At 50.6% G+C, this 23,193-nt stretch overlaps 3 protein-coding genes across 15 annotated transcripts in view; 1 reads left to right on the top strand and 2 right to left on the bottom strand.

Annotated features, from left to right (window-relative positions):
• The window catches only part of Cstpp1 (centriolar satellite-associated tubulin polyglutamylase complex regulator 1), a 164,301-nt gene extending 162,740 nt beyond the window's left edge, over window positions 1–1,561 (top strand). For 3 of the 4 annotated variants that reach the window (XM_087650864.1, XM_087650861.1, XM_087650860.1), the window contains one exon: window positions 778–1,561. In XM_087650864.1, coding sequence (XP_087506990.1) covers window positions 778–937 — 160 coding nt within the window. In that variant the 3' untranslated portion in view covers window positions 938–1,561. The remainder of the gene's footprint in view (window positions 1–777) is intronic. The other variant, NM_001429939.1, reaches the window with a different exon arrangement.
• Window positions 981–12,977, bottom strand: Arfgap2 (ARF GTPase activating protein 2). Of its 3 annotated transcripts, XM_087653202.1 has the most exons (17): window positions 12,858–12,955; window positions 12,569–12,687; window positions 12,006–12,078; window positions 11,246–11,377; window positions 11,082–11,162; window positions 10,255–10,336; window positions 9,980–10,036; window positions 9,362–9,403; window positions 8,961–9,013; window positions 8,400–8,536; window positions 8,180–8,311; window positions 4,364–4,492; window positions 4,150–4,284; window positions 3,106–3,232; window positions 2,860–2,953; window positions 2,632–2,750; window positions 981–2,151 (listed from the first exon to the last, which is right to left on the bottom strand). In XM_087653202.1, the coding sequence occupies exons 1-17, from the start codon at window positions 12,927–12,929 to the stop codon at window positions 2,131–2,133; spliced, it is 1,605 nt and encodes a 534-aa protein (XP_087509328.1). In that variant the 5' UTR covers window positions 12,930–12,955; the 3' UTR covers window positions 981–2,130.
• A 581-nt stretch (window positions 12,978–13,558) lies between these two features.
• Window positions 13,559–22,900, bottom strand: Pacsin3 (protein kinase C and casein kinase substrate in neurons 3). Of its 8 annotated transcripts, XM_087651831.1 has the most exons (11): window positions 22,081–22,142; window positions 18,566–18,628; window positions 18,233–18,323; window positions 17,934–18,090; window positions 17,096–17,331; window positions 16,840–16,995; window positions 15,304–15,479; window positions 15,080–15,200; window positions 14,835–14,971; window positions 14,367–14,488; window positions 13,570–14,074 (listed from the first exon to the last, which is right to left on the bottom strand). In XM_087651831.1, the coding sequence occupies exons 3-11, from the start codon at window positions 18,284–18,286 to the stop codon at window positions 13,959–13,961; spliced, it is 1,275 nt and encodes a 424-aa protein (XP_087507957.1). In that variant the 5' UTR covers window positions 18,287–18,323; window positions 18,566–18,628; window positions 22,081–22,142; the 3' UTR covers window positions 13,570–13,958.
• Between the last annotated feature and the right edge of the window lie 293 nt (window positions 22,901–23,193).

The raw sequence follows: 23,193 nt of genomic DNA, 5'->3' as shown, positions 1-23,193 counted from the left end.
CTAAGGAGTCATGGCAGAATAGGCTGCCTGCTCCAAGGCCGATATCACCATTTACTGGACACATAATTTCCTGCATTCTTCCTTGCCAATGGATGATTACAAGTGGCTTCCAGAAGCCCTGTGGTACCAAGCCTACCTACAGGCATCTGAGTGAGCCCTCAAAGGTTCCTCAAATTCTGGTGTGTACCAGAACCAGAGAAGCTTGTCACAGTGCCATTTATCAAGCTGGAGTCCTACTATACCAAGTTAGCATTGGAAACAGAAATCATGTATTTAAACACCCCAGATGATTCCAGGGAACTTGGCTCCCTGTACCTGCCTTTCTAACCCTCTATTTCCCAGAGAGGCTTATAACTAACAAAGTGGCCTTAAAAGGGTTTACACATAGCATCCCTAACTCTTCCAAAATATTTTATATCTATTTAAATTTAAATATATATTTAGGGGTCGGAGGTTTAGCTCAGTGGTAGAGCACTTGCCTAGCAAGCGCAAGGCCCTGGGTTTGGTCCTCAGCTCCGGGGGTGGGGGGGAGTCTTCTTCTATTAAATATATATTTAAAATGCTTTTCCAAGCATTTTAGTACCTTTAGCCAATGCTGAAACAGGAGGATTTCAAGTACAAAGCCAGTCTGAGGTATGGAGACAGTCTCAAACACAAAGCAGAGCTCCGTTGACAAGCAGGTCCCTGTCTGCTTCCTGTGATGAGGTGCTAAACCACTGAGGTTGCAGACAAACTAAAGGACCAACTAACACCACCTCTTTCCTCCACGTGCAACAGGGTGGTGAGGTCGAGGCTGTACCGGACCCCGCGGCAGCAAAGGGGCAAGGAGCCAGGGGCCTTTGGCTTTCAGAGAAGAGACAAGCTGGAGGCCCCGGAGAGAGTGCCCTCAGCTTTGGCACCGACGCCCAACCCATATCGGTGGGAGCCCAGAGAGTGAGCGAAGGGCCACACTGGGCAGGGAGGCAGGATGGAGAGGACACTGACCCGCAGGGCCCCGTGGGGGCTTTATTTTGACACCACTTTGTTTCAATACAAACAGTGCTGAAAGAAAGTCATGTCCCTCTGGGGAGGGATGAGGGAAGAGTGGTCGTTGTTTGGGAGCCCAACCTGCAAGCCACAGGTAGAGGTTGGGCCCAGACTGCCAGCGTGGCAGGGTGAGATGGCACCAAGGATGACACAGTGCATGGCCCAGCTGCCAGTGTTTGGAGCCTGCAGCTGCAGGTCCTCAAGCTCTCACTGGTTGATGGGGTGCTGTCCAGGACCCCTAAACCCAGGATGATGCAGAGGATAAAAGCTGAGCTCCAGGGGCTTCTTTCTCTCAGAGTCTCAGCTTTCTCAGCTAATAGGTTCACAGCATCCAGGCAGGACACAGGTGAGACTCACCATGGGGCCAAGCAGGACACAAAAAGAGAGGACCTCAAGCATAGACAGAGGGTGCTGTGATCCACAGGAATGGTAGGTAAAGGCTCTCAAACACCCAGGCAGAAGTCAGCCTCCAAGGGACAGCTGTGACAACGGAAGATTGCTCAGGCCTCCAGGCTGATCCCAAATAAAACCTTCAGGTACCAAGCAAAAGTTCTAGCTCTTAGTGAGCTACCAGGGTCCTTCTCCTAATCCATCCTTCCCTGGAACCCAGAAGAGGCCACTGACAGGAACAGCAGTGGCAAATCCATAACTTCCCCGCAAGGGCTGATACAGCACAACTCTTGCTAGGCCTCCCCTGCCTCCAGAAGATGGAGGCCCAAGCCCTCAAACCACCTACAAGGATCCTAGAGCCTGCAAAGCCTTAGGCCTTCCCTCGTGGGGAGAACTAGACCCATAAAGCCATCCTGATGGACTCCTCCCCTCACTCCCAGTACAGCAGGCCAAGCAGCAGCAGCTTTGGGGCAAGACCAGAGGGAAGGACACTAGCATGGAGGGAAAGTGTGAGGGATGGGGACAAGGACTCAAAGCACAGGCTGAGGACAAGGGCTGATGCTGACCATTCCCCTTGCCAAGATCCCCCAACTCATCCAACTCACACACCACACACACAAAGTCAAAATCCCCAGATCCACAAGATAGGCATCTCTGGCCTGGGAATCAGGGTTCTTGCTGTCACCACCACAGGCCTGAGCCATGGAGCCTGGATCAGTAGGAACCGTAGCGATCCTGAGTGGGGAGAATAAAAACACAAAGTCAGAATCTCTAATCTGCAGGAGCTCCCCCAGTATACACAATGCCTCCCCAGCGCATCCACAGCAGAACTAGGGCTGGCTGCTGCAGAGGGCTGGGGACCCCATGTTGGAAGTATGTGATGGAAGCTGGAGTGAAAGCCACCTAGATACTAATGAAAAGGAAAGTCCTGCCTGACAGAACCTGGGGGGTTGGGGGAGAGCAGTAGCTTAGCCAAGGTCCCCAGCTCCGGAAAAAAAAAAAAAAAGAAAAGTAAAACAAGCTTAGCCAAATCAGTGCAGACACATTATCACCTTAGGGAGAGGCTTAGCCCAAAAACAAGGATGGAGAGTAACTTTCCTGCTGAGAAAATCAAGTGATCTCTACAGAGCTGGCCAGGGCTAGTTAGCAGTATATCTAGATACAGTAGAAGGCAAACCTCAACAATTCTTCCCAGGTCCAGTAGCCCAGCCTCACCTGTAAAGAATTCATCACACCATTGGCCAGCACAGCCATCTTGCCAGCCACAGACTTGACACCCTGCTTAAACTGGGCAATGTCAGCTGTAGGAAGTACATTCCCCAGAGATACAGTTCCTGTAAAATTAAGGGAAGGGGTGATCAAGAGCTCTGCAAGAAGCCTGTCCCAGCAACAGGGTACTCCAGCTGTGCTCATTCGGTGTCTGCGACAACACGGAGGCCCTACCTCCTCCATGAGCTCCATCCACATCCCCAAAAAGGTCTGAAGAGCTGATGGCACTGCTGCCCGAAAGCTGCTGTAACCGAGACCTGGCTTCATACTGTGTTGGAGAAAAGACAAGGTCTGGGCAATCTTTGGCCAGTGATAAAAGAACTGATTTATGCCAAATTAGGTTACCTACTGCTGAAGCCCAAGGACAGACAGGGAAGCTCTGGCTGCTGCCTGCTGTGCCAAGTACACAACTTCACTAACCTCAGAGTCCACCTCTCGACCAAAGAACATGTCAGACGAGATGGCTTTGGCTCCTGCGAACTTCTGACGTGCTTCACTGGACTCAAGACCTGAGATCCGACTCTCCACTTCCCTCCGACTTGTGGTTCTGTGGGCAAGTGCAGAACATCTCTGTCCCTTCTCATTACCACCAGGGAAAGTGGATTCAGAAGCCAAAAACTGTACCCATAACTTTCTGGCCATGGCTTATCATCTGTCCTGCAACTCTGGGATTCAAGAACCTTTCCCCCTAGTGAATACCCTACAAAAGAATGCCAAGAGGTCCTCTCCCTTTTCTTCACTGAATCCAAGGCACAAAGAGCCTCAATCTAGACAGAGTGGAGTATGGACAGAGTGGAGTATGGTTCTGAGGGCTTAGGCTCACAAGAAGGCCCTATTATCACTGCTGCTGTCCTTGTCCTACTCAGAATCTGAAGTAACCAGGTCTGTTTCCCTGGCTTACACCCACTCTCCTGCTGTAACTATTCAGTACCATGATCACTGTTTCAGAATCATGCTAATGTGGATAGGAGGGCCACGCCACTTCACTCCTGATGAAGGCTCTAGGCTGGGGGTTTTACAACTGTCCTTCCAACAACCCAGTGAAGTTATTTCTTATGTCATATTTTACAAATGGATAGTCTATAGTAACAAAACATTGTTCATAGTGAGTAGAGTGAGAGTTTTAAAAAAATAAGGGGCCTACCAGGTGGAAAACATGGGTTTGATCCCTATTCTGCAAACAATCAAAACTTGAAGCATATAGTCACCTTTGGAAGGGACATCAGAACTGAAAAAGAAAAGCAGGCTCCTCCCACCATAAAACAGATCCCAATCCAAGGCTTCCCACCTGTCTAGTGAATGGTCACAAGCCATATGTGGCTATTTACATCTGCTAAAATTACATTAATAACATTAAAAACTCAGTTCCTCAGCTGCACTAGCTTAACAGCCATACAGCTAGTGCAGGTACCAAACCCTTGCATCACTGCAAATTCTGCAGATAGCACTGCCTGCCCACACTACCTTTCTGAAATAGGCCGGATGCTGGAGATGGTAACTTCAGGTTCCTTCTCTTCTACCCTGTCCATACCCCAGGCTGCATCTGAATCCCAGCGGGAACCAAAAGTTTCTCCCAAAGAAAAGGGGTTATCCTTGTACCTAGGGAGATATCAGAATAGCTCAGAGAAACCTGTAAAAGAACAAAACAGTCAAGTCTATGCCCCAGCAACAGCCTTACTTTGGGGGTCCAGAAGCAAATGTTCCAACATCATCAAACAAGTCAAGTTGTGAACGGGAAGATTTTGCACTCAGCGGGGTTTCCTGCTCAATCATCTGCATCTCAGACAGCACAGAGTGGGAGATGGAGCTGTGGGGAAAGCACAGCAGGCCAAAGGCTGGCAATAAGCATCAACAGTTCATAGACCAAGAGCAGAGGCTAGGCTGATGGGTCTGTTTCACCACCCACCACCCACCACCCACCACCCACCACCCACCACCCACCACCCACCACCCACCACCCACCACCCACCACAGTGTGGCTCCCTGCCTGTGTGCTGCACTGGGCCAGTTCAGGCAAAGAACTATGTTCCATGACCTGGGACCACACTCAGAAATGTTAACATACCAGCTTTGTTCTCTCAAAAGGCTTGTCCCAAGACAGTGGCTATTGGTGGTTATCTGAATAATGTACACCAGCCTCCATTCCTCCCCTTTTGGTTTTTGGTTTGCATTTTCTAAGGAGACTGGCTATGTGACCCGGATCTTCCTCCCTCAGCCTTTCCAGGGTTGGGATGACAGGCATGAGCCACTATGCCCAGCTCCATCTCCATCCTTACTTAGTGCCATTACACCACAGACTCTCCTTCCTGAGATCCTGACAAATGTACACATGCACAAAACAGAGTGGAAACACCTGAAACCCTCATGGGATCACGGTGAGCCCTTACTCTTCCATCTCTTAGAAAAGAAAAGAGGAAGAAACTGCGTCTCCTAGCACAGGGTCTGGCCATACACCAAGACCTGGATCTGCCAGTGCTCCCTAGAGTGGGTGGCAGCACAGCCAATGCCTCACCCCTGTCAGGATCCCTTCGGTTCACACAAACTCACTAATAGATTCCAAACTGAAAACTGCCAAGGAATGAATATTTTGCAACTGGATTTTAAATAAGGTGGACTAGATTTAAGTAAGAGATTCTATTGCACTGTAAAAAAAAAGAAAAAAAAGAACACACAGGGGCTAGAGAGAAGGCTCAGAGGTCACTGCCACTTTCCCAAAGGACATGTGTTTAATTCCTGGCACCCACATGCAGCTCACAACTATCTAACTCCAGTCCCAGGTGACCCAATATTCTCTCTGACCATGAGTCATCCTTGCCTATGTAACTACTTTGAGGCCAGCCTGAGCTACATAAGACTGTCCACAAAACAAAAGACTGGCCTGTTTGAGGCCAGCCAGGACTAATGAGACGCTGTCTCAAACTAACAAGCACACAGACATCTACACACTCCTGCACTTCACTAATGACCCTAGTGCTTACACTAGCAGCATACCGGGGATCACTCCCTAGGACTTGGCAGGGGAGAAATGCTTCTACCAAGGTGCTCTCTGACCTCCACATGTGTGCCATAGGACATGTAGGCATACATACATACATACATATACATACATACAAATTTTAAAAAAAGTAAATAAGAATGTAATTTTAAAAGATTTAGTAGGAAAAAAAGATTTAGTAGGGGTTGGGGACTTAGCTCAGTGGTAGAGCGCTTGCATAGCAAGCGCAAGGCCCTGGGTTCGGTCCCCAGCTCCAGGAAAAGAAAAAGACAAAATAAAAGATTTGGTAAATGTTGGTAAGAGAGCTCGGTAGGTAAAAAAGCACTCACTACCAAGTCCAGTGGCCTGAATTTAACCCTGGAGTCCAGACAGTGAAAGGACATGATCACAGATACACACACGCACACGCACACACGAAAAAAATGTAATAATGTAAAAAACCTTATAGACACTTATATCATACACGAACACACAGATGTTCACACTTCTGCACTTCACCAATGACACTAGTGCTTACACTAGTGCACACACAGAAAAGGAATAAGGTAAATCCAAGTATATGTTCTGAAAGATTAAATTTCAAGTCAGACTTGCCTTGGAGGGTATAGTAGCACAGGCCTTTAATCCCAGCACTTGGGCAGAGGCAGGCAGATCTCTGAGTTAGAGGCCAGCATAGTTTACAAAGTGAGTCTAGGATAGCCGGAGCCACACAGTGTTAAAAAACAAAACCAAAAATAAACAACAAACAAAACTACAAATGAATTTAGAATGAAAAAGTCAGCTCATTTGCCGACTGCAAGGTTCGGAGCGTTGAGGAAGCTGCTTAGCATCTCAGGATCCTCATGTGCACAGAGGTAGCGAAGTCCTTACCACGTCTAAGACATTCCTCATAGGGAGCCCAGGCCTCCTAAGAAGAGCCATGGCACATGCTAACTGCAGCCAGGACCTTGTCAATGGCATCAGCAGATATTCTTCTACTTCTTTTTCTTCATCATCATCATCATCACCATCAGTTCTCTTTTGAGACAGAGTCTCCCAGAACCCAGTCTTATTTTGGATTCCTATGTAGCCAAGATCACTCTGAACTCCTGATCTTACCCACTTCTACATTCCAAGTGCTAGGATCCCTGGTGCATGCCACCTTGCAGTTACATTTTAGCACAGGTTAGCCTGGAACTTGCTATATAGCCAAGAATCACCTTGAACCTCTGACCTTCCTGCCTCCGGAGTGCTGAGATTACAGACTTATACCGACACACTAGTTTTATATAGTACGGAGGACTGAACTCAGAGCTTCATGCATGCAAGGCAAACACACTACCAAGCAAGCTACATTCCCAGGCCCACATATTTTAATTTTTAAAAGACATAAAAAAAATCTATTACTATCTTTAATTCCAGCAATTGGAAGGTAGAGGCAAAAGAATTTCTGGGAGTTTGAGGCCAGCCCAGATTGAACACTAAGACCATCTTAAAAAACAAAGTCATGCTCACAGCCATCTGTAATGGGATCTGATGCCCTCTCTGGTGTGTCTGAAGACAGCTACAGTGTACTCATATATAAAATAAATAAATCTTTGAAAAAAACCACTATTACTGAAATCTCTAAATAGTAACTCAAAATGCTTCAGAGAGCAGCTCTGCTTTTGTTAAGCAAAGCACAGAACAAAAACCAAGTAGTTCTAGAACAATAGACTCCTAGCTAGGCAGTGGTGGACACACACACACACACACACACACACTCTCTCTCTCTCTCTCTCTCTCTCTCTCACGAAAACACACACAGGACTCCCCAGAGGCATTAGAAGTGTGGGATAGGGGCTGGGGATTTAGCTCAGTGGTAGAGCGCTTACCTAGGAAGCGCAAGGCCCTGGGTTCGGTCCCCAGCTCCGAAAAAAAAAGAACCAAAAAAAAAAAAAAAAAGTGTGGGATAGTTTGAGGTATTACAGTATCTGGTAGGACGAATGGCATTTACTAGACAAGGACTAAGAAAGCAAAAAGCCCTAAGGTTCTTTTTTTTTTTTTTTTAAACATTTATTTATTATGTATACGTTATACAGCTTTCTACCTGCATGTATGCCTGCAGGCCAGAAGAGGGCATCAGACCTGATTATAGATGGTTATGAGCCACCATGTGGTTGCTGGGAATTGAACTCAGGACCTCTGGAAGAGCAGACAGTGTTCTTAACCTCTGAGCCATCTCTCCAGCCCCCAAGCCCTAAGGATCTTAGGTCTTGGAGAAAAAAGAACTGTTCAGTCACAAAGCAGTCATATTAATAAGTGTTATCCTAGCCTGGAGTAAAACAGCACCTGATCCTGCTCACTTAAGCAATGAATACACGTGGGCCAACCACTGTCCTAGGCACTTTAAGACAACAAAATAATTCTCTCTTCAGCCTCAGAAGACTAAGCAAGGAACCCTGACTCACTAGGTACAGCCTGTTCTGGCTCCCAGAAAAACAATGGCATTTTTCTAATACACCAGAGCCCTAGCCTCACCTTCGGGACACCAAGCCCATGCCCAGCCTTTCAGCCTGCTCTCGTTTCTTTCCTTCAAGGTTCTGTAGCTTTTTCTCCTCCTTCTTGCGATCAATCTGGAGCTCCTGGTAGGCCAGACGCATGGAGGCAACCCTGGAAGGAATGAACACTCAGAGGCTGCCACCCATGCCACCTGTCACCAACCCCCACACAAGCCAAGGGCACCACAGCAATCACGCACATGGACTCTTCTGCCTGCTTCTTGGCATCAGCTGCCTGCTGCTCTCGGAGCTTCTCTGCCACCTGGGCCTGCCGCTCAATCTCAGTAAAGCTCTGGTTGCTCACCTTCTGAGCTCCCAGGCCTTTCTTGGCACCCAGCTGAAGAGAAAACCATGTGATGTGGGGTCTGGCCAGCCAGTCTCCTCAGCTCCCTCCCCAGTGTGGTCACTGTAGTCACACCCACAGTGAAAGGGATCCTCCTCCTTAGGGTCCAGTGAGCATTCTAAGACAACAGTGGTTCTGCTTGGCACAACCGCCGCGCAGGTCTCAGGAATGAAGACAACAATTAATGCTGACTGGGGCCTGCTATGTGCCAAGTTCTCTAAATACTAGATGTGCTTGATCTAGCTTACTGCCCAGAAGAAAGTACTGGTAGCTTACTGTACCAGGAGTTAAGTAACTTTATATCACTTTCACAGACAAGGTTCAGACAAGTTTAGTACCTTTGCCAGTACATGGGGAGAACTGAAGGAGCCCAACTCCAGCTCACAACCACCCTACAATATTGTCTCATCCCACCTACCCCTTTCTTAGCTGCTGCTGGCTTCTTCTTGCCAATAATGGAGCTTTTCAGTTCTGTGTGAGGAAGAAGGTGAGCATGAGCTAGGACAAAGGAAGGTCAGAGAAGGTGGCTTAGTCCACACCAAGCAGCTTCACAACAAGAGCATGTAAAAAGAACTCCTTCAGATGGAAAGGCAAAAACTGCCACCACCAGATCCAGCCGAGACTGTTCAAGCCAAAACCAGACAAAGTTAGGGGAGCTTGCTGATGCCCAAAAAGTCACAGTAAGAGCCTAGACCCGAGGCACAAAAGACAAAGTACCCAACCAAAGTAACAACTGTTAGGCAGGGAAATTGCTCAACAGTCTCAGCTGCTAATGCAGGGAGCTGGCAAGCAGGGCAGGTGTCCCAAACCCCTGGTTACCTCTGGTAGAAGAGAGCCCTTTAGCTGACAGATACATGGATTCTGGAGGAGAAACAGACGTGTGGCTAACAAGGGCCTGCCCCAGAAGCTTTATAAAGCTCCCAAACCCAGAAGCCTATAAAGAGCCTGCTTCAAAGTCTGCCTTCGCACATAATCAGCTGGACAGTCACTGGCTTCCTGCCCCATCCCCCAAGAGTCAACAGAACAAACCAAGGTCAGCAAAGGAATTATTTACCATAACCAAGTCTGAAGGCCACAGAAGAGTGGGAAAAGGCTGAACTTTGAAAGGACAGTATTACCTCTAGCCATGAGTAGCTTAAAGCTAAACCCATACCCTGGAAATGGACGAAACGAGCCAGTCCTACCTGACACCAGTCCCATTCCAGCCTCCCATCTTGTGGCTAGATCTACTCCCACACTCAAAATGGCAGCCCATACAGAATTGTCAGTTCAAAGGCTCTGAGGTCAACATGGCAGTCAGAGCTTCAATTCCAGTGCCTACCCAAGAGGGGTCAGCTGCTCAGTGTGCTGTGGTTAGTTCACGTAAGTAGGCAACAGAGATCTGGAACAAATATTGCCCACTTTCTCCCAGCCTCCCACACCTGCCAGCTGTCATACCCAGAGAGGCTTGGGGTGAGGTTCCAAGCAGATCAGTGTTGGGGCCAGGTTCAGGTTCTGTGGAAGCAATTGACAGGAGTTACATTAAGGAGGTGGTAAGACAGGAGTCACTGGCTTTCCTCAGCTTGCCATCAAAAGATGTATGCCCACTCATTCCTCCAAGGACTAAAGTGAAACCTTCTCCGAACTTCTATGTCACTGGCCAAGTGTCCACTTCATATACCCTAACCCTTTTCCAGGCCCAAGCACTTTGTCGAGATCTGGGCTGAACTCACGCGCCAGGCTACTGCTCTCTGAAGGTAGGGCTGGTTGCTGGGTCCCTGAAGGATCCGTGGCTGCTGTATCCCAAGCAGGGGCCTAAAAAGGAAGCCAGATCATGGAGGCCTCAATGAGCCCTCCTAAAAAACCACAGCTACCTGTGGATGGGAGGCACTGCTCCCAGCTCTAAGACAAAACTGGAGATTAGCAATTATACTCACCAGTTACCATGGGAGAAAAATGTAGGAAAATAGCATCTTCAACTTATTGCCCAACTCATTCCCCTAACTGATAAAGCAGTAACAACTCTGGCCATGCACAGGCACAAATCCCTGGGTGCTCACAGATACAGCAGGTTCAGCTGAAGTAACTATGTACAGACTCTATCAAGTAACTATGTCTCCATTTTGGAAACTGAGCTTTGCTAGGTTAAGTCACTTGGCCACATCACAGAAATACTTGCAGTGAAGCTGGGATGTGACCTGAGGCTTTAACTTCAATACCCACTGCCAACAGAGGGGAGGCCTTTCTTATATACAGGTGGGTCACAGGAGAGGCGATCCTCATTGTCTCCAACTAATGTTCCTTTCTGGAAAATCTAGAAGTTGTTTAGGATCCCTGAGACTTCTTGAGCTTTCCAACTTTTCTCTACTCTAGAATCCATTTCTAAGGAGGATTCCACTGCATTCCCTTAAGAAGCAGGCAGTAATTACCAATTCTTAGCTACAAAACATTCTCTGAGACATTATACCTAAACACAAGAATTTATGTCATGATCACAAAAGGGTATTATAGCCTTGGTAAGTAAAGCATTTATCAGAGGAAATATCCCTGTGGTACTCACCTGAGTATGCTCTGTGAAGAAATCAGAGTCTTTCTTCTCTGGAGAGTGACTAGGAGCACTGTTCATATTGTCTATCCAAAGCTGAAAGGGAGGAGAGACACTGTGAAACTCAGGGTTGTTAACATCTCTTATCCCAACACCCTAGCCCAGGAACCAACACTCACATCAGTGCCGTGCCTAGCCAGAGCTGTACTCCCTAACTGCCTGATCTTCTCTCGGTACATCTGGGCAGCTCGGCTGTTATATTTGGTGTTAGCATCATTGGCCAGACATCCATGTTGGCGGAAAAAAGCAGTCTGGAGAGCAGACAGAGGAAGTAATATGTATTTACTCTCAAAGAGAACTGTATTCACACTATAGGAAACATTTTACTAAACAATTGGGGTATTATTTATACAGACTGACACACTACTGACACCAACTGATTTTCATAGAGGTAAAGGTCTTCCAAAATTCCTTTTCAAAACAAGACAGGAACAACAACAACAACAACAATAACAACAACAACAACAACAACAACACCTTAATTTTTGTTATTATATGTGCACCTCACATAACTGACCTCACTCTTCCCTCATCCAAAAATTCCCCAAAACAAAACCCAAAACAAAACACCATGCCATCCCCTCCCTGTGAGACCAGGGAATGAAGTCTAGGGAACTAAAGAATGTATGTACCTCTCACTCCAGCTATCCTCCCAAGGAGCCCACAAACCCCCAATGACTATGGAGACGAACTACATTGGGCTTTTCCAGAGAGCACTGTCTAGTTCAGTTTGTACTTAATTAAGTCTCTTTGAAAGTGTGTGGCATGTTCCAGAGCTGCAACCTCTCTGAACTGAGAAACCAAACTCACTTCTAAGAATCAAAGAAAAGTTACTACTCAGGCAGAAGGATAGGGTGGAGGAAGGTAAAGGAACGTTACCGCATTGGCATTCCCGCCGACCTGCATACACCTCAGCTGCAACCAGCTCCAGTTCGAATCCAACTCTGTGGACCTGTGTACAAACACTGAGCGTCAACTACCCGTTGACACCAAAGCATGCTTCCCTATCAAGACCAAACCTGTCATTTGGCCTCAGGCTTCTGTGGGTGTCCAGGAACCAGCACTCACTGTCCCATTTCCTCCTCTCTTCCCTGTATTTGAAATCATTGCTCTTCACCTAATCCAAAGGGTACTAATTATTTCTGAAAAGGAGATCCAAAATGAGGTCGACTTCTCAGGAATGCAGGCACGGGTTTGGCTCTCCTCCAAGAGTGGTCAAAAGCACACTAGAGATCTATTGGGCTAATCTTTCTTCAATAGCAAGGTCAATGCATCTAACTTCTCCCCAAATTGATCCCGAGTATCTTGTTAACTGTGAGGAGAAAAGCCCGCCAGGAGGTATCCAAACACCGAGTTCAGAAAGGTCCAATTCCTAACGTCCTCTCCTCTCTGACCATACATACAGCCCCTGTGAAGACACAACACCCTCACACAGAACCTACCTGATAAAGCTGAGATGAACACCCAAGGAGCGATGCACTCCAGAGCAGTCAATACACAAAAATACACCATACGTGATGCTGGCCCAACTAGGACTCTTGGCTCCACAATCGAAACAGGCCTAAGTGGAAGAGGCGACGAGTAAATGGTTAGGGCCCAGAGTCGAGGCCCAGCGCTAGAAACCACAAGAAAGCCTCCAACCTCCGTCCCCGCCGCCCTCTCTCAGACCCTAGAGGACAGGAGACGTCTTCTCCGCTGGCGCCAGGACCCGTGCCCCTCCCGCCCAAGCACCTTGTTGGTGGGAATTGCGCGAAGCCTCTTAAAAAGAGTCTGGATTTCGCTCTTGCTCGGGCCCGCCGCCATTTTCTCTTCTTCCCAGACACAACCCCGACCGACAGGTCCCGGCGCGGGCCAATCCTTGACGGCGAAGGGAGGCTAACCGCGCCGGTCCCGACAATGCCCTGACCCGCCTACGAGTAGAGTGATTCGACCATATCTGGGCCAATGAACGTCGGGCGGGACTGAAACATGACGTCACAGCCGGGAGCTCCACAATGGGTCTGAGAGTGAACGCCGCGCCGCGCCTAGCCAATCGGCAACCGGAACGGGCTACGGCTCGTGGGTTGGCCCAAATTTCCTCGCGAGTTCCTGTTGAACGCCAGAACCCTACGTGCTTAGTTCGACTACTGCCTGTGGGCCACAGGCAGATATCCATGGCAACAGACTCTGTGATGAGTTACTGATAGATGAGTAATGATTAACAATCTCCCAAGTGCTCCTGGTTCCATCGGGAAGACATTGGCAGGGCTCCAGCTCAGCTCACAATCCAGCAACTGGCCTGGAGCAGAGGCTCTTCCAGTCCAGATTACGCCACTGAAATTCCGGGACAGATACCAGGAGGCAACTGCCTGCCCAATCCCAGTTCCATAACACATGGCCGGTCCACTAACCTGCCCCATGCCTTCCACCAGCAAGAGTGGGGTATCAAAAGATGCTCACAACACTTGATGGAGTTTTTATTCTTGATCAAATTTAATACACACTACAAGAAGTCACAAAAGAGGGTGCTGCTAGCCCCAAACTACATTCTCCCCAACCTCACACCAGGAACTCCTAAACAGTTTAGGAACTGGATCCCCCTACTTGTGGGATGACCCAAATGCTCCCTGGGAGGTTCAGGCCCTTCTCAACCCTCTGTCACTCCAATCTCCCATCCTGCCCTCAACCTAAACTGTTGTCCTCTTTCTAAACCCAGACCCCCTTCCCATCATGGGCCCTAAGACTTCCTCCTGTGGGAACAGAGGGACAGCAGCAGCATATGGTTCAGGGCTTTCAGGTCCAGCAGTCCAGGAAGGGTTGAGCTCTGGCCATTTCACAGGGCTGTCAGGGCACTCAGGCACCCACACATTCTACATAATTGGCAGGGTACAGACCAATGCGGCCACTCTGCAGCTGGCCCTGGCACCAGCCCTGCTCATCCTCCTCACTCATCTTCAGCAGCTCTTCCCCTGAAGAAAGATGAACTGGTCACTGCCAAAGGCTTTGGCTTCACTGATCTCAACTGGGGGATGGGATAGCACAAGGGCCTACAAACTGGAGGATCCCCAACTCAGACCATGATAGAGCACAGCCTGGACAAGCCACCCAGCCTTAGACCCCAGGGAAGCAGCTGTTAGGTTGAGGCTGGACCCCCAGCAGCGCATGTGTGAGAAGGGAGTCTCTGGCTTTCCTTCCCTACAGCCCTGCTCTAGCAGGTAGGACAGGCTGAAATGAGAAGGAACCTGGAAGGGCCCCACGTACCTGCTCTGAAGCTCAGCTCATCGGCTTCCTGGCCAGCATAGTCATAAAGTGCCCGTACCCTCACCCCAGTGCCAGCTTTCCGGGGACTCTCCTCATCTGACCAGTCCTCGTCCTGCCCACTACTAGAGAAGGAAACACAAGGGGACAACTCAGGGCAAAAGACTGACTATATCCAGTACTCAAGACAATGGGCTTTGCCGCTTAGAGGATCGCTAAAGAGGTGGGTGGGAAGAAGCTGAGTGAACAGTCAGTCACACTGCTGCCTCTCACTACTGTGAATGTGGGTCCAACTCTGTGAAGAGGGCTGTTATACATCCAAACTGTGAAGGACATTAGACCAGGGAGCAAATCTAAACCTCTGTGAAATGGCCTTAACTCTACCAAGATGAGATGGGAAAGAAGTAGGAGGTGGGAACAAGCAGGGAATAGAGCTATTTCTTTTTTTTTGACCAGGGTCCTGGCTCTCACCCTGGGGATGATGGGGACTGGGGTGGGGGTGCGGTGCCATCTCTTGTAGGTACAATGCTGGTCAGAGTAACCTCATCTGGGCTCCGGCCACCCTTCTCCTTCCGGCTGATGGCTCTCTGTGTGTCTAAGGACCATTCCTGTGGAGAGATTTTGGAACACCTTCGCTGACTTCAGTGCAAACCTTGTCATTCTTTTGGGACCCACACTGAGCCCAACCCAAGTCCCACCCAGCCTATACCACCTGCCTCAAACTGTGGCCAGTTCATGGCCATGCCAGGCCCATGTGTGCTGCGCCACCAGCGCAGGTCTTCTTCATCGCTGGCATCCTCAATGCCCCGCTGCAGGTCTCGATGGAGCTCATGGAACCTATGAGGACTCAGTCAGACAGGGAAGGCCAAGGCCCCCTTCAAGTCATGCAGCCCAACCCAGAGGAAGTCAGGGAAGCCTCTATCCAGTGTGCTGGCCATACTTGTCACTACTGGAGAGGTCGAGGTGTTGATGCAAGGTGAGCAACACATCCTTGAAGAAGAGAAGTCGCTGGCGCTCAGCAGCCTGGCAGCTCTCGAAGGCCTGCTCCATGTCCTCCATGTAGCGTGGGGTATAGCGATTTAGCTCTGCCAGGGTCTGCTCATACTGGGTTTTCATCTGAGTGAGAGAGAGGGGAGGCAGTGAGGACAGACTGCCTTCCACTTAGGCCTGCAACCAGTATTCACTGAGCATAGCCACAGGCTAGACCTGAAGCTAGCTACCAGGGGCAGCCAGGCCTGAAACTCACTTCCTACCCTCGGGGACTGACAGAAGCAGCCTAATAAGGGAATTGGCATACAAACACCTATAAGAATCTGGGGGAGTTGGGGATTTAGCTCAGTGGTAGAGCGCTTACCTAGGAAGCGCAAGGCCCTGGGTTTGGTCCCCAGCTCCGAAAAAAAGAACCAAAAAAAAAAAAAAAAAAAAAAAAGAATCTGGATGGAGCACAAGACAGGGTCAATCTAGATGATAAGGAGAGATAAAGTAGGCTTCCTAGAGGAGGTGTTATAGAAATGGCACCCATTCAGGGCCATTCAGGTCCTGGAATGCTAGAGAGAAGGGCACTGGGAGTAGGGGACAGAGTATGCAATATGAGAAATGATTCCAGGTAACCAAGTCCCCAATGGCCTGAAACCCAGCCATTATTCTCTTGGGGGGAAAAAAACTCCTAGGTAAAACATCATATTTCTGGGGTTGGGGATTTAGCTCAGTGGTAGAGCACTTGCCTAGCAAGCGCAAGGCCCTGGGTTCGGTCCCCAGCTCCAAAAAAAAGAAAAAAGAAAAAGAAAAAAAAAAACATCGTATTTCCTCATGTTTCTCTGTGCATGTGTGCATGCGTGCATATGGTGGTGGCAGAATGTCAACATGGGGTGCCTTCCTCAGTCCCGCACAGCCTGTAGACAAGCTGGCCATCCAGGTCTGGGATCCACCTGTCCTGTCCACTCCTGCCTCACACCCATTCTGACAACTCTGCTTTACCACTCCTGCTGCGCTGTCTAGCTTTTTCCTCCACAACCAGCACTTCACCAACTAAGCTATCTCCCCAGGCCCAAGTTCCTCCTGCTTGTTCGTTTGTTTGTTTGTTTGTTTGTTTGTTTGTTTGTTTGTTGAGACAGGGTCTCACTACAGTAGCTTTGTTGTCTTGGAACTCCACGTAGACAAGGTTAGCCTCTATATAGACCAGGCTGGTCTTGAACCTATAGAAATCCACCTGCCTCTGTTTCCTGAGTGCTGATATTAAAGTGTGCATCCCGACGACACCCAGCCCAAGTTCCAGTTTTAGATAACCATCTCAAGAACGGACAGCGGTTGGGGATTTAGCTCAGCGGTAGAGCGCTTGCCTAGCAAGTGCAAGGCCCTGGGTTCGATCCCCAGCTCCGAAAAAAAAAAAAAAAAAAAACGGACGGCATTGGGAGTTAGAGCAGGAGGAGCCTAAGGTCTGAAGAGGCATCCCGGAAGGTTTGCCAGGGAACTGTACCTTCTCTGCCTCCTTGGTGCAGCGTCCCACCCGCTCCTGTAACTTTCGAAGCTGCTCCTGGGACATGGAGCTGTCGGCCTTCGCGTGGCTCTCCCGGGTCTGGGCTGTCTTCTCGTCCTTGCGGGCTGTGTGGTAGCTCTTCTTAGACGCCTCAACCTAAGATGCATGAGAACAACTCGGAATCCTAGACGCCACACCTGGTCCTTTGCGGACCTGGAGGGTGCCTGCCACCAGTAAATGCTGCCCCTGGCCTCACCTCCTTCAGCCTTTTTAGCCAGGGCTTCTGGGCCTTACGGAAACCATCCTCTGCAGCCCGGCTTTCCCGAAAGCCCCCCAGCACTGGCCGGTGGAAAGCCCCGCGCTGCCAAGTCCGCACTCGCTCGCTGTCTGGACCATGCAACTTCTCCCTCACTTCCAAGTGCAGCTCGCTCAGCCGCTCAGCCGCAGTGAAGAAGGCGTGCCAGGCCTTCTCCAGAGTGCCATATTGTGGGCCTGCAGAGGGATGATGAGCTTGGGCCAGGTGCGGCTGCTATCTTAAATACGACCTTCCCATCTCCCCACGTCCCGCTCTGGGTGCCAGACAGGGGCATGGTACGAGTTGGGGTGCCAAACTGAACAGCACCAATGTCAAGTGCTGCATATTAGGATTCCCTACTCTGCCCTGACATGAGTGATCTCGTGAATCTTTGCCTTCACTACTACCATGGGAGCACCGCCATTGCCAACACGGAATGGGCAAAAACAATGACAAAACAAACAACAAAGAAACTAAACTTAGAGAAGAGAGGTTAACTTGTCCAAAGCAGAGTAAAGCCAAGTCTGCTGCACAAGCTGTTTGCCTGGGATCTCTCTACCCAGATAAAAGACCTGCATTCCACATTTAGCTTCTTCTAGCTGTGACTTCAGGCAAGTCCCTTCTCTGACCTTTATTTCTGTTCTAGAAAACAGGTGGAGTAGGAATATAGATCCCTCTTGCCATGCACGCTTGAGGTCTTAAATTCCATCCCCAGTACCCACAAAACCTCAAGAAGCTGTCCCGAAGGTCCCACCCTCACCACCTGTGAGGCCTTTGGTAGGCCTGTGTACTGGCTCACCCTTCTCGACGGCACCCCTCCACTTGCGGGCCCAGTCAGCCAGCTGCTGGGCATAGGCCTTCTCAATTCGGGCGCGTTCTTGGAAGCAACTAATCAGGTCCCCACACAGCCTGTGCCCATCCTCAACCCTCTGCACCGTCCGTCTGTAGTTGCCAGCCTGGAGCACAGTGGAGCGATGGCTTTATGAGTCCCCTTTCCAGCTGGGACTGATAGCTAGGCTACTCCCCTGGACAGGTAGCTGAGCCCAGAAAGAGGGGGACAGTTTACTGCCACTCCAAACCCAGTCCCCAGCGGCTTACCTCCCAGAAACTGCCCCCTAGGACCTCCCCTCCAGCATCCTCTTCTGGAGCCATGGTATCCCTGCAGCACGGAATGGTGGCAGCTGTGGTGCTGAGGAAGGCAGGTAAATAAGCAGTAAAGTGAGGCCTGCAGTTTGGGGGCTGGGAAAAGGCCTTCTAATAGTCCAAAGCTTTGTCCTCTGCCATCCCCACCACCCACGGAAAGAGCAGAGCAGTGACCAAGCAGCAAAAGGCTACAAGTCCCCAAGAGGAGCCAGGAGAGAGACAAAGAAGGCAGCCCCCAAGTTCCCTTCTCCCTCTGGGTCTACCCGCCTCACTCCATCCTCTACACACCGGGGTCTCCAGATCACTTCAAGGACCCGCGTCCAAGTCTCCAAGCTGCCGCTATGACTCTGTCTTGATGTTAACAAGAGCACAGAAGGGAGTCAAGAGTGGGAGCCTCCAGTGTCCAGGGCGGTGCCCAGTACCCTCAATATAGCAACTGCTGTCAGAAGTGCCAGATTCCAGGCCGAGAATGCCAGATCGGTCACACAGCCCAGCAAGGGATTAGGTGACAGACAGGGGTAGATGGTGGGCAGGAAGCCCCACACACCTACTTTAGATGAGAACTCTTGCCTAACTAGGCCCCTTGGATGACAAGGCAACCCCATGAACAAACCAGTCCAAGTGAGGAGGTACCCTGTCACAACCCCAGCAACTGTCCTTGCTGAACAGAGTGGAGAGAGAGCCAGAAGGACCCTATCATGACCAGGAAGTTTCAGACAACTGTGTTTTACTGTGTTTTACCTCACTCTGAGGTGGAAATTCCCCCACCTAGTTAGTGTCCATGCTATGGCTGATAAAACTAGGTAATGAACCGGAAACACTTGAAAGATCCATCACTCATAAGGAGACAATTGCCTACCCCCTACCACCACCACACAACATCCAAAAGTCCTGATCAAAGGGTCCTGAGATAATTCCATTCTGCCTTCAAAAAGCCCAGGGTGGGGCTGGAGAGATGGCTCAGTGGTTGGGAGCATTGACTGCTCTTCCAGAGGTCCTGAGTTCAATTCCCAGCAACCACATGGTGGCTCCCAACCATCTGTAATGGGATCCGATGCCCTCTTCTGGTGTGTCTGAAGACAGCTACAGTGTACTCATATATAATAATAAATTAAAAAAAATTTTTTTCTTTTCTATTTTTCGGAGCTGGGAACCGAACCCAGGGCCTTGCGCTTGCTAGGCAAGCGCTCTACCACTGAGCTAAATTCCCAACCCCCCCAAAAAAATTTTTTTTGGTTCTTTTTTTCGGAGCTGGGGACCGAACCCAGGGCCTTGCGCTTCCTAGGCAAGCGCTCTACCACTGAGCTAAATCCCCAACCCCTAAATAAAAAAATTTTTAAAAAATTAAAAAAAAAAAAGCCCAGGGTGTGACATTATGAACTGCCAGTGGAGGACAGCAAAGTGAAATTTTACCCCCAAAGTCTGTCTATCTGTCCATCTCTGTCCATGTCTGTCTGTCTGTCTGTCCATCTCTGTCTCTCTGTCTCTCTGTCCCCCTCACCCCACCCCCGTCTCCCTTCCCCGACACTAGAGGACACAGTGACATGCAACCTCCTGCCTCCAGGCAAGTTCTCAGCTCTCCCCCGTACAAACCGACTCTTAGTCCATAGAAGGAAATTGTTTTCTTCCCTGAGATAGCCCAAGGCCTAAGGGACAGTTGGGTCAAGAGGACAAGAGTATGAGATGGCAGCAACCAAAGCAGGACTCTGACACAGTGCTCTCTAAACTGGTAAACCTCTACTTACTCTTAAAACTCCAAACTTCACTCTGCCTTCCTCGGGGCTCCCATAGCCCCTGTGTGCCCAGTCCCACACTATACAATCTATAGGTTGTGATTGGATTTGTCCAAAGTCATTGTCAGACTTCTGCAGTTTCGATTCACATTACCCCTGGGGCACTAAAATCCGTAACAACTCAATCAGAAAACAAGGGACTGGAGGCATAGCTCAGAGTAAGGATGTACTTGAGGCCAGAGGTTAGGTCCATCATCAGCATCAAAAAAGAAAGAAGAATGTCCCATTTGAAGACCAGAAAAGCTGATGACTACAGCAGCCCTGAGAAAAGCCTGGTCTAAGCTGACTTCCTACTTCTGCTGGCAGGAGGGAGACCAGCATCTCCCTGGGATCCCATTAGCCTATAGGCAATGAAGATCCCTGGACACAAACCAAACTGCCCCCCAACCTCAACTAGCTCTCCACCTCGTTTCCTCTTGAATCAGCCCCGCTTGTCCAGAATGGCTTGCCAGTCAGATGGGGTGTGTGTGAGGAGGAAGAGCAGTAATTATAAATCACTAGGCCTTTGGAGCTGCCCCAGTGAACTATCTGGGACCTGGGGCCCCTGCTACTCCAGGCTCCCTGCTCCTGGCTCCCAGGAGAGCTGCCCCCAACCCGTTCCTTCTCCCTGGCCCCAGAACAGAGCAGGCTGTGTGTATAGTGCTGGCACAGCTCCCTCAGGCCTCACAGAGCAAACACAAGTTGGATGGAGCCCCAGGCACAGCCAGGCCCGGCACCCCAGCTTCATCTGGCTATGGGGGTGGACCTGGCACCTTGGTCCCTGTTGAGGGGGATTGGCATCTTGTGCCTCCTGACGTTAGTAGAGGCCCACATCTGAGTAAGCACATCCTACCACAGTAAGAGCTCAGAGAACAAGAACAGGTAGTTAAAAATCTTTCCAGCCCAGGCCCTCCACCTAGCCTGTCAGAGAAGGCTTCTGGGACATTGGCAGGGTCATCTTCTCCGCCGCCGCTAGTGCTGAACGGGGAGTCCTGGGCTTCAGGACTGAGCCCACTCTCCCTACCTGAGCTTAAAGGCTTCTACCTTGCTCTTCACTTACACATAAGCCAGCCCCCACCCTTTTCCAGTAGCTGGGGACATAGGCCTGGAAGAGAGCAAAGCCACCCTTCCCAGCCCAGTCCTGTGTCCTGAGTCACAGGCTGCGCCCAGCAGCCTCTCCCAGTCAGCCTGTAGACCTAAGATTTGGAGGTGCAGGAGGGGCTGGCTGGTTGCTGATCCAGAGAGGGGCACTTAAAACCAAGAGACTGGCACAGTCTTTGGAAGGCTGGGGGAGGGGGCGGCTCAGAGAAAGGGGGAGGAGGCAGAGTCAGGGAGGGGCATAACAAAGGGGCATTTTTGGAAACCCGACCTGCCGGCTGAGGTGCCTGTCGCTGATGACGCACTCCTAACCTCGAACCTCCACACCAAATCACAGAACCCAGGGGCTGCCGGTCTTTGGCCTCCACCCTTATAGACAGTGCCACCCAACAAACCACCTCCGGATCCCAGAAGGCTCGGTGTTGAACAACTCTAAGCTGGTGGAGCCAGCCACACGGATAGGCATAGCCAGGCCTAGACATGGAGGCTTTAGGACTTCTTGGACAAACTAGTTGAACTTGGTCTCGGTGGGGAGGTGGGGCCAGCTGGTTGCTGCAGCGGGGAAGGGGCGCTGCCTACTAGGGTTAGCCATACAGATGGTGGCGCGAAGGGGCGGGGGGGGGGCGGGCTTTTTACAGAGGCCCCTTCTAGGGCTTCAGAACGGGCGCGAGGAGAGCAGTTTGGGACCCTCTAGGGGCCCCAAGAGATGATTTACTCCTCCAGCGTGGACGCCCCATTTCCCTTGGCTGGTCTGTAGAAACGCCTAATTAGCGTAGGAGATGAGATGGCCTTGCGCTCAGTGGCAGCCAATGGCCGGGGTCGCCCGCGCGGGAGTCCGTCCCATTGCCAACTTCAGGAGTCGGAGGACCAGAAAGCGAGCTAGAGCCACCGCGCCGCCGCCGTGTTCCCCAGCATCCCCTCCAAAGCACTCACCGTGTCCTCTCAGGGGCCTTCAGTGGGTTAGGGGAATCTGGTCACGCTCGGTGTGCAGTTCTACCACTCCCGGGTCCCGGCCACCGCCTCCTGGAGCGCTTCGGGCCCTCCCCCGGGAAGCCCGGCCCCCGGGCCCGCCCTCTTCGCGGTGCCGCCGCCCCAACCCCACCGACGGCATCCCCGCGGCGGGGACTGCAGGCATCCCTGCGCTAGGTGGCTCGGGATACGAGCCATAGGATCTGCTCCCCCGGTGCAGAGAAGCCGGAGCCAATAGTCTAAGGTGGCGGAGCGAGGCTACCAGAGAGCTAGATTTGAGCTTTGTCGCTCTCCGACTTTTCCAGAGCCTGGGAGGCCGGTGGGAGTGAGCGGAAACTTGCACACTAATCACTGGGGTGGGATTCGGGGACAATGCTGCATTACATTCTTTGCTGAGAGCACCTTTCTACGGGGAGACAGGTTCACAACCACCCACTCTTTGTAAACCTTACGTTTCACAATGGCGTAAACGAGGCTTAGAGATACCTTCAGCGGTTTGCCCAAGATCTCTAGTCCGGCAGAAGCAAGACTAGGAAAGCCATGCCTACCTAGAGCAGCTCTGCTTGCAGCTCTAGCACGCATTCCCAGACCTGAGACAAACATGCGGTGGGGGTGGAACAAAAAACACGAACTCCTCGGTGTTCACAGTTTCAGATTTTGTATCTCGGCTCATATTTAAATCCTTGGTCTTACCTCCTAGACCAATGTACACTTTTTCCGAATCGTCACGATGGCACCCCACCCTAAATAGATCCCTTCTTCCCTGCCCCACCCCCAGCCTCTCGGGATTTCAGAGCCCGTGGGTCTGTTATTTATATCCACTGGAGCGGTCCAAGAATGTTCTGAGGCTGACCTAATCGCCACCTGCTCAGGTTCCCCGCCCCTCCTGCTCTCTCCTGAGCCGGGTGAGCCAGCAGTGGTGCCCAGGACCCGAGAGACAGGAGTGGACGCGGGTCAGCGGGGTCCCAGGCCTCTGGTTCAGGGGTCCTGGAGTCACAGTTCACTCCGGGTTGGAGAGCCCAAGGGACCGCCCCCTAGGGGACCGTGCGCGCTCTGGGAAGCAACCGGCCTTGCTGC

This window comes from Rattus norvegicus, chromosome 3, assembly GCF_021556685.1.
Source record: "Rattus norvegicus strain SHRSP/BbbUtx chromosome 3, alternate assembly SHRSP_T2T, whole genome shotgun sequence".
In the NCBI taxonomy this organism is placed as follows: Eukaryota; Metazoa; Chordata; class Mammalia; order Rodentia; family Muridae; genus Rattus; species Rattus norvegicus.
Note: the sequence above shows the minus strand (reverse complement) of the source record. Positions and strands in the feature narration are given on the sequence as shown.

Coding starts and splice junctions, on each gene's coding strand:
- Arfgap2 (XM_087653202.1), bottom strand. CDS start 12,929: ATGGCGGCGGGCCCGAGCAAGAGCGAAATCCAGACTCTTTTTAAGAGG. Junction 4,493..8,179: donor ATGGGCTTGGTGTCCCGAAG/GTGAGGCTAGGG, acceptor CTTTCCCCACAG/CTCCATCTCCCACTCTGTGC. Junction 2,954..3,105: donor GTCGAGAGGTGGACTCTGAG/GTTAGTGAAGTT, acceptor TCTCCAACACAG/TATGAAGCCAGGTCTCGGTT.
- Pacsin3 (XM_087651828.1), bottom strand. CDS start 21,613: ATGCCTATCCGTGTGGCTGGCTCCACCAGCTTAGAGTTGTTCAACACC. Junction 16,996..17,095: donor GGCTAAAAAGGCTGAAGGAG/GTGAGGCCAGGG, acceptor CATGCATCTTAG/GTTGAGGCGTCTAAGAAGAG. Junction 14,489..14,834: donor CAGTCCCCATCATCCCCAGG/GTGAGAGCCAGG, acceptor TTCCTTCTCTAG/TAGTGGGCAGGACGAGGACT.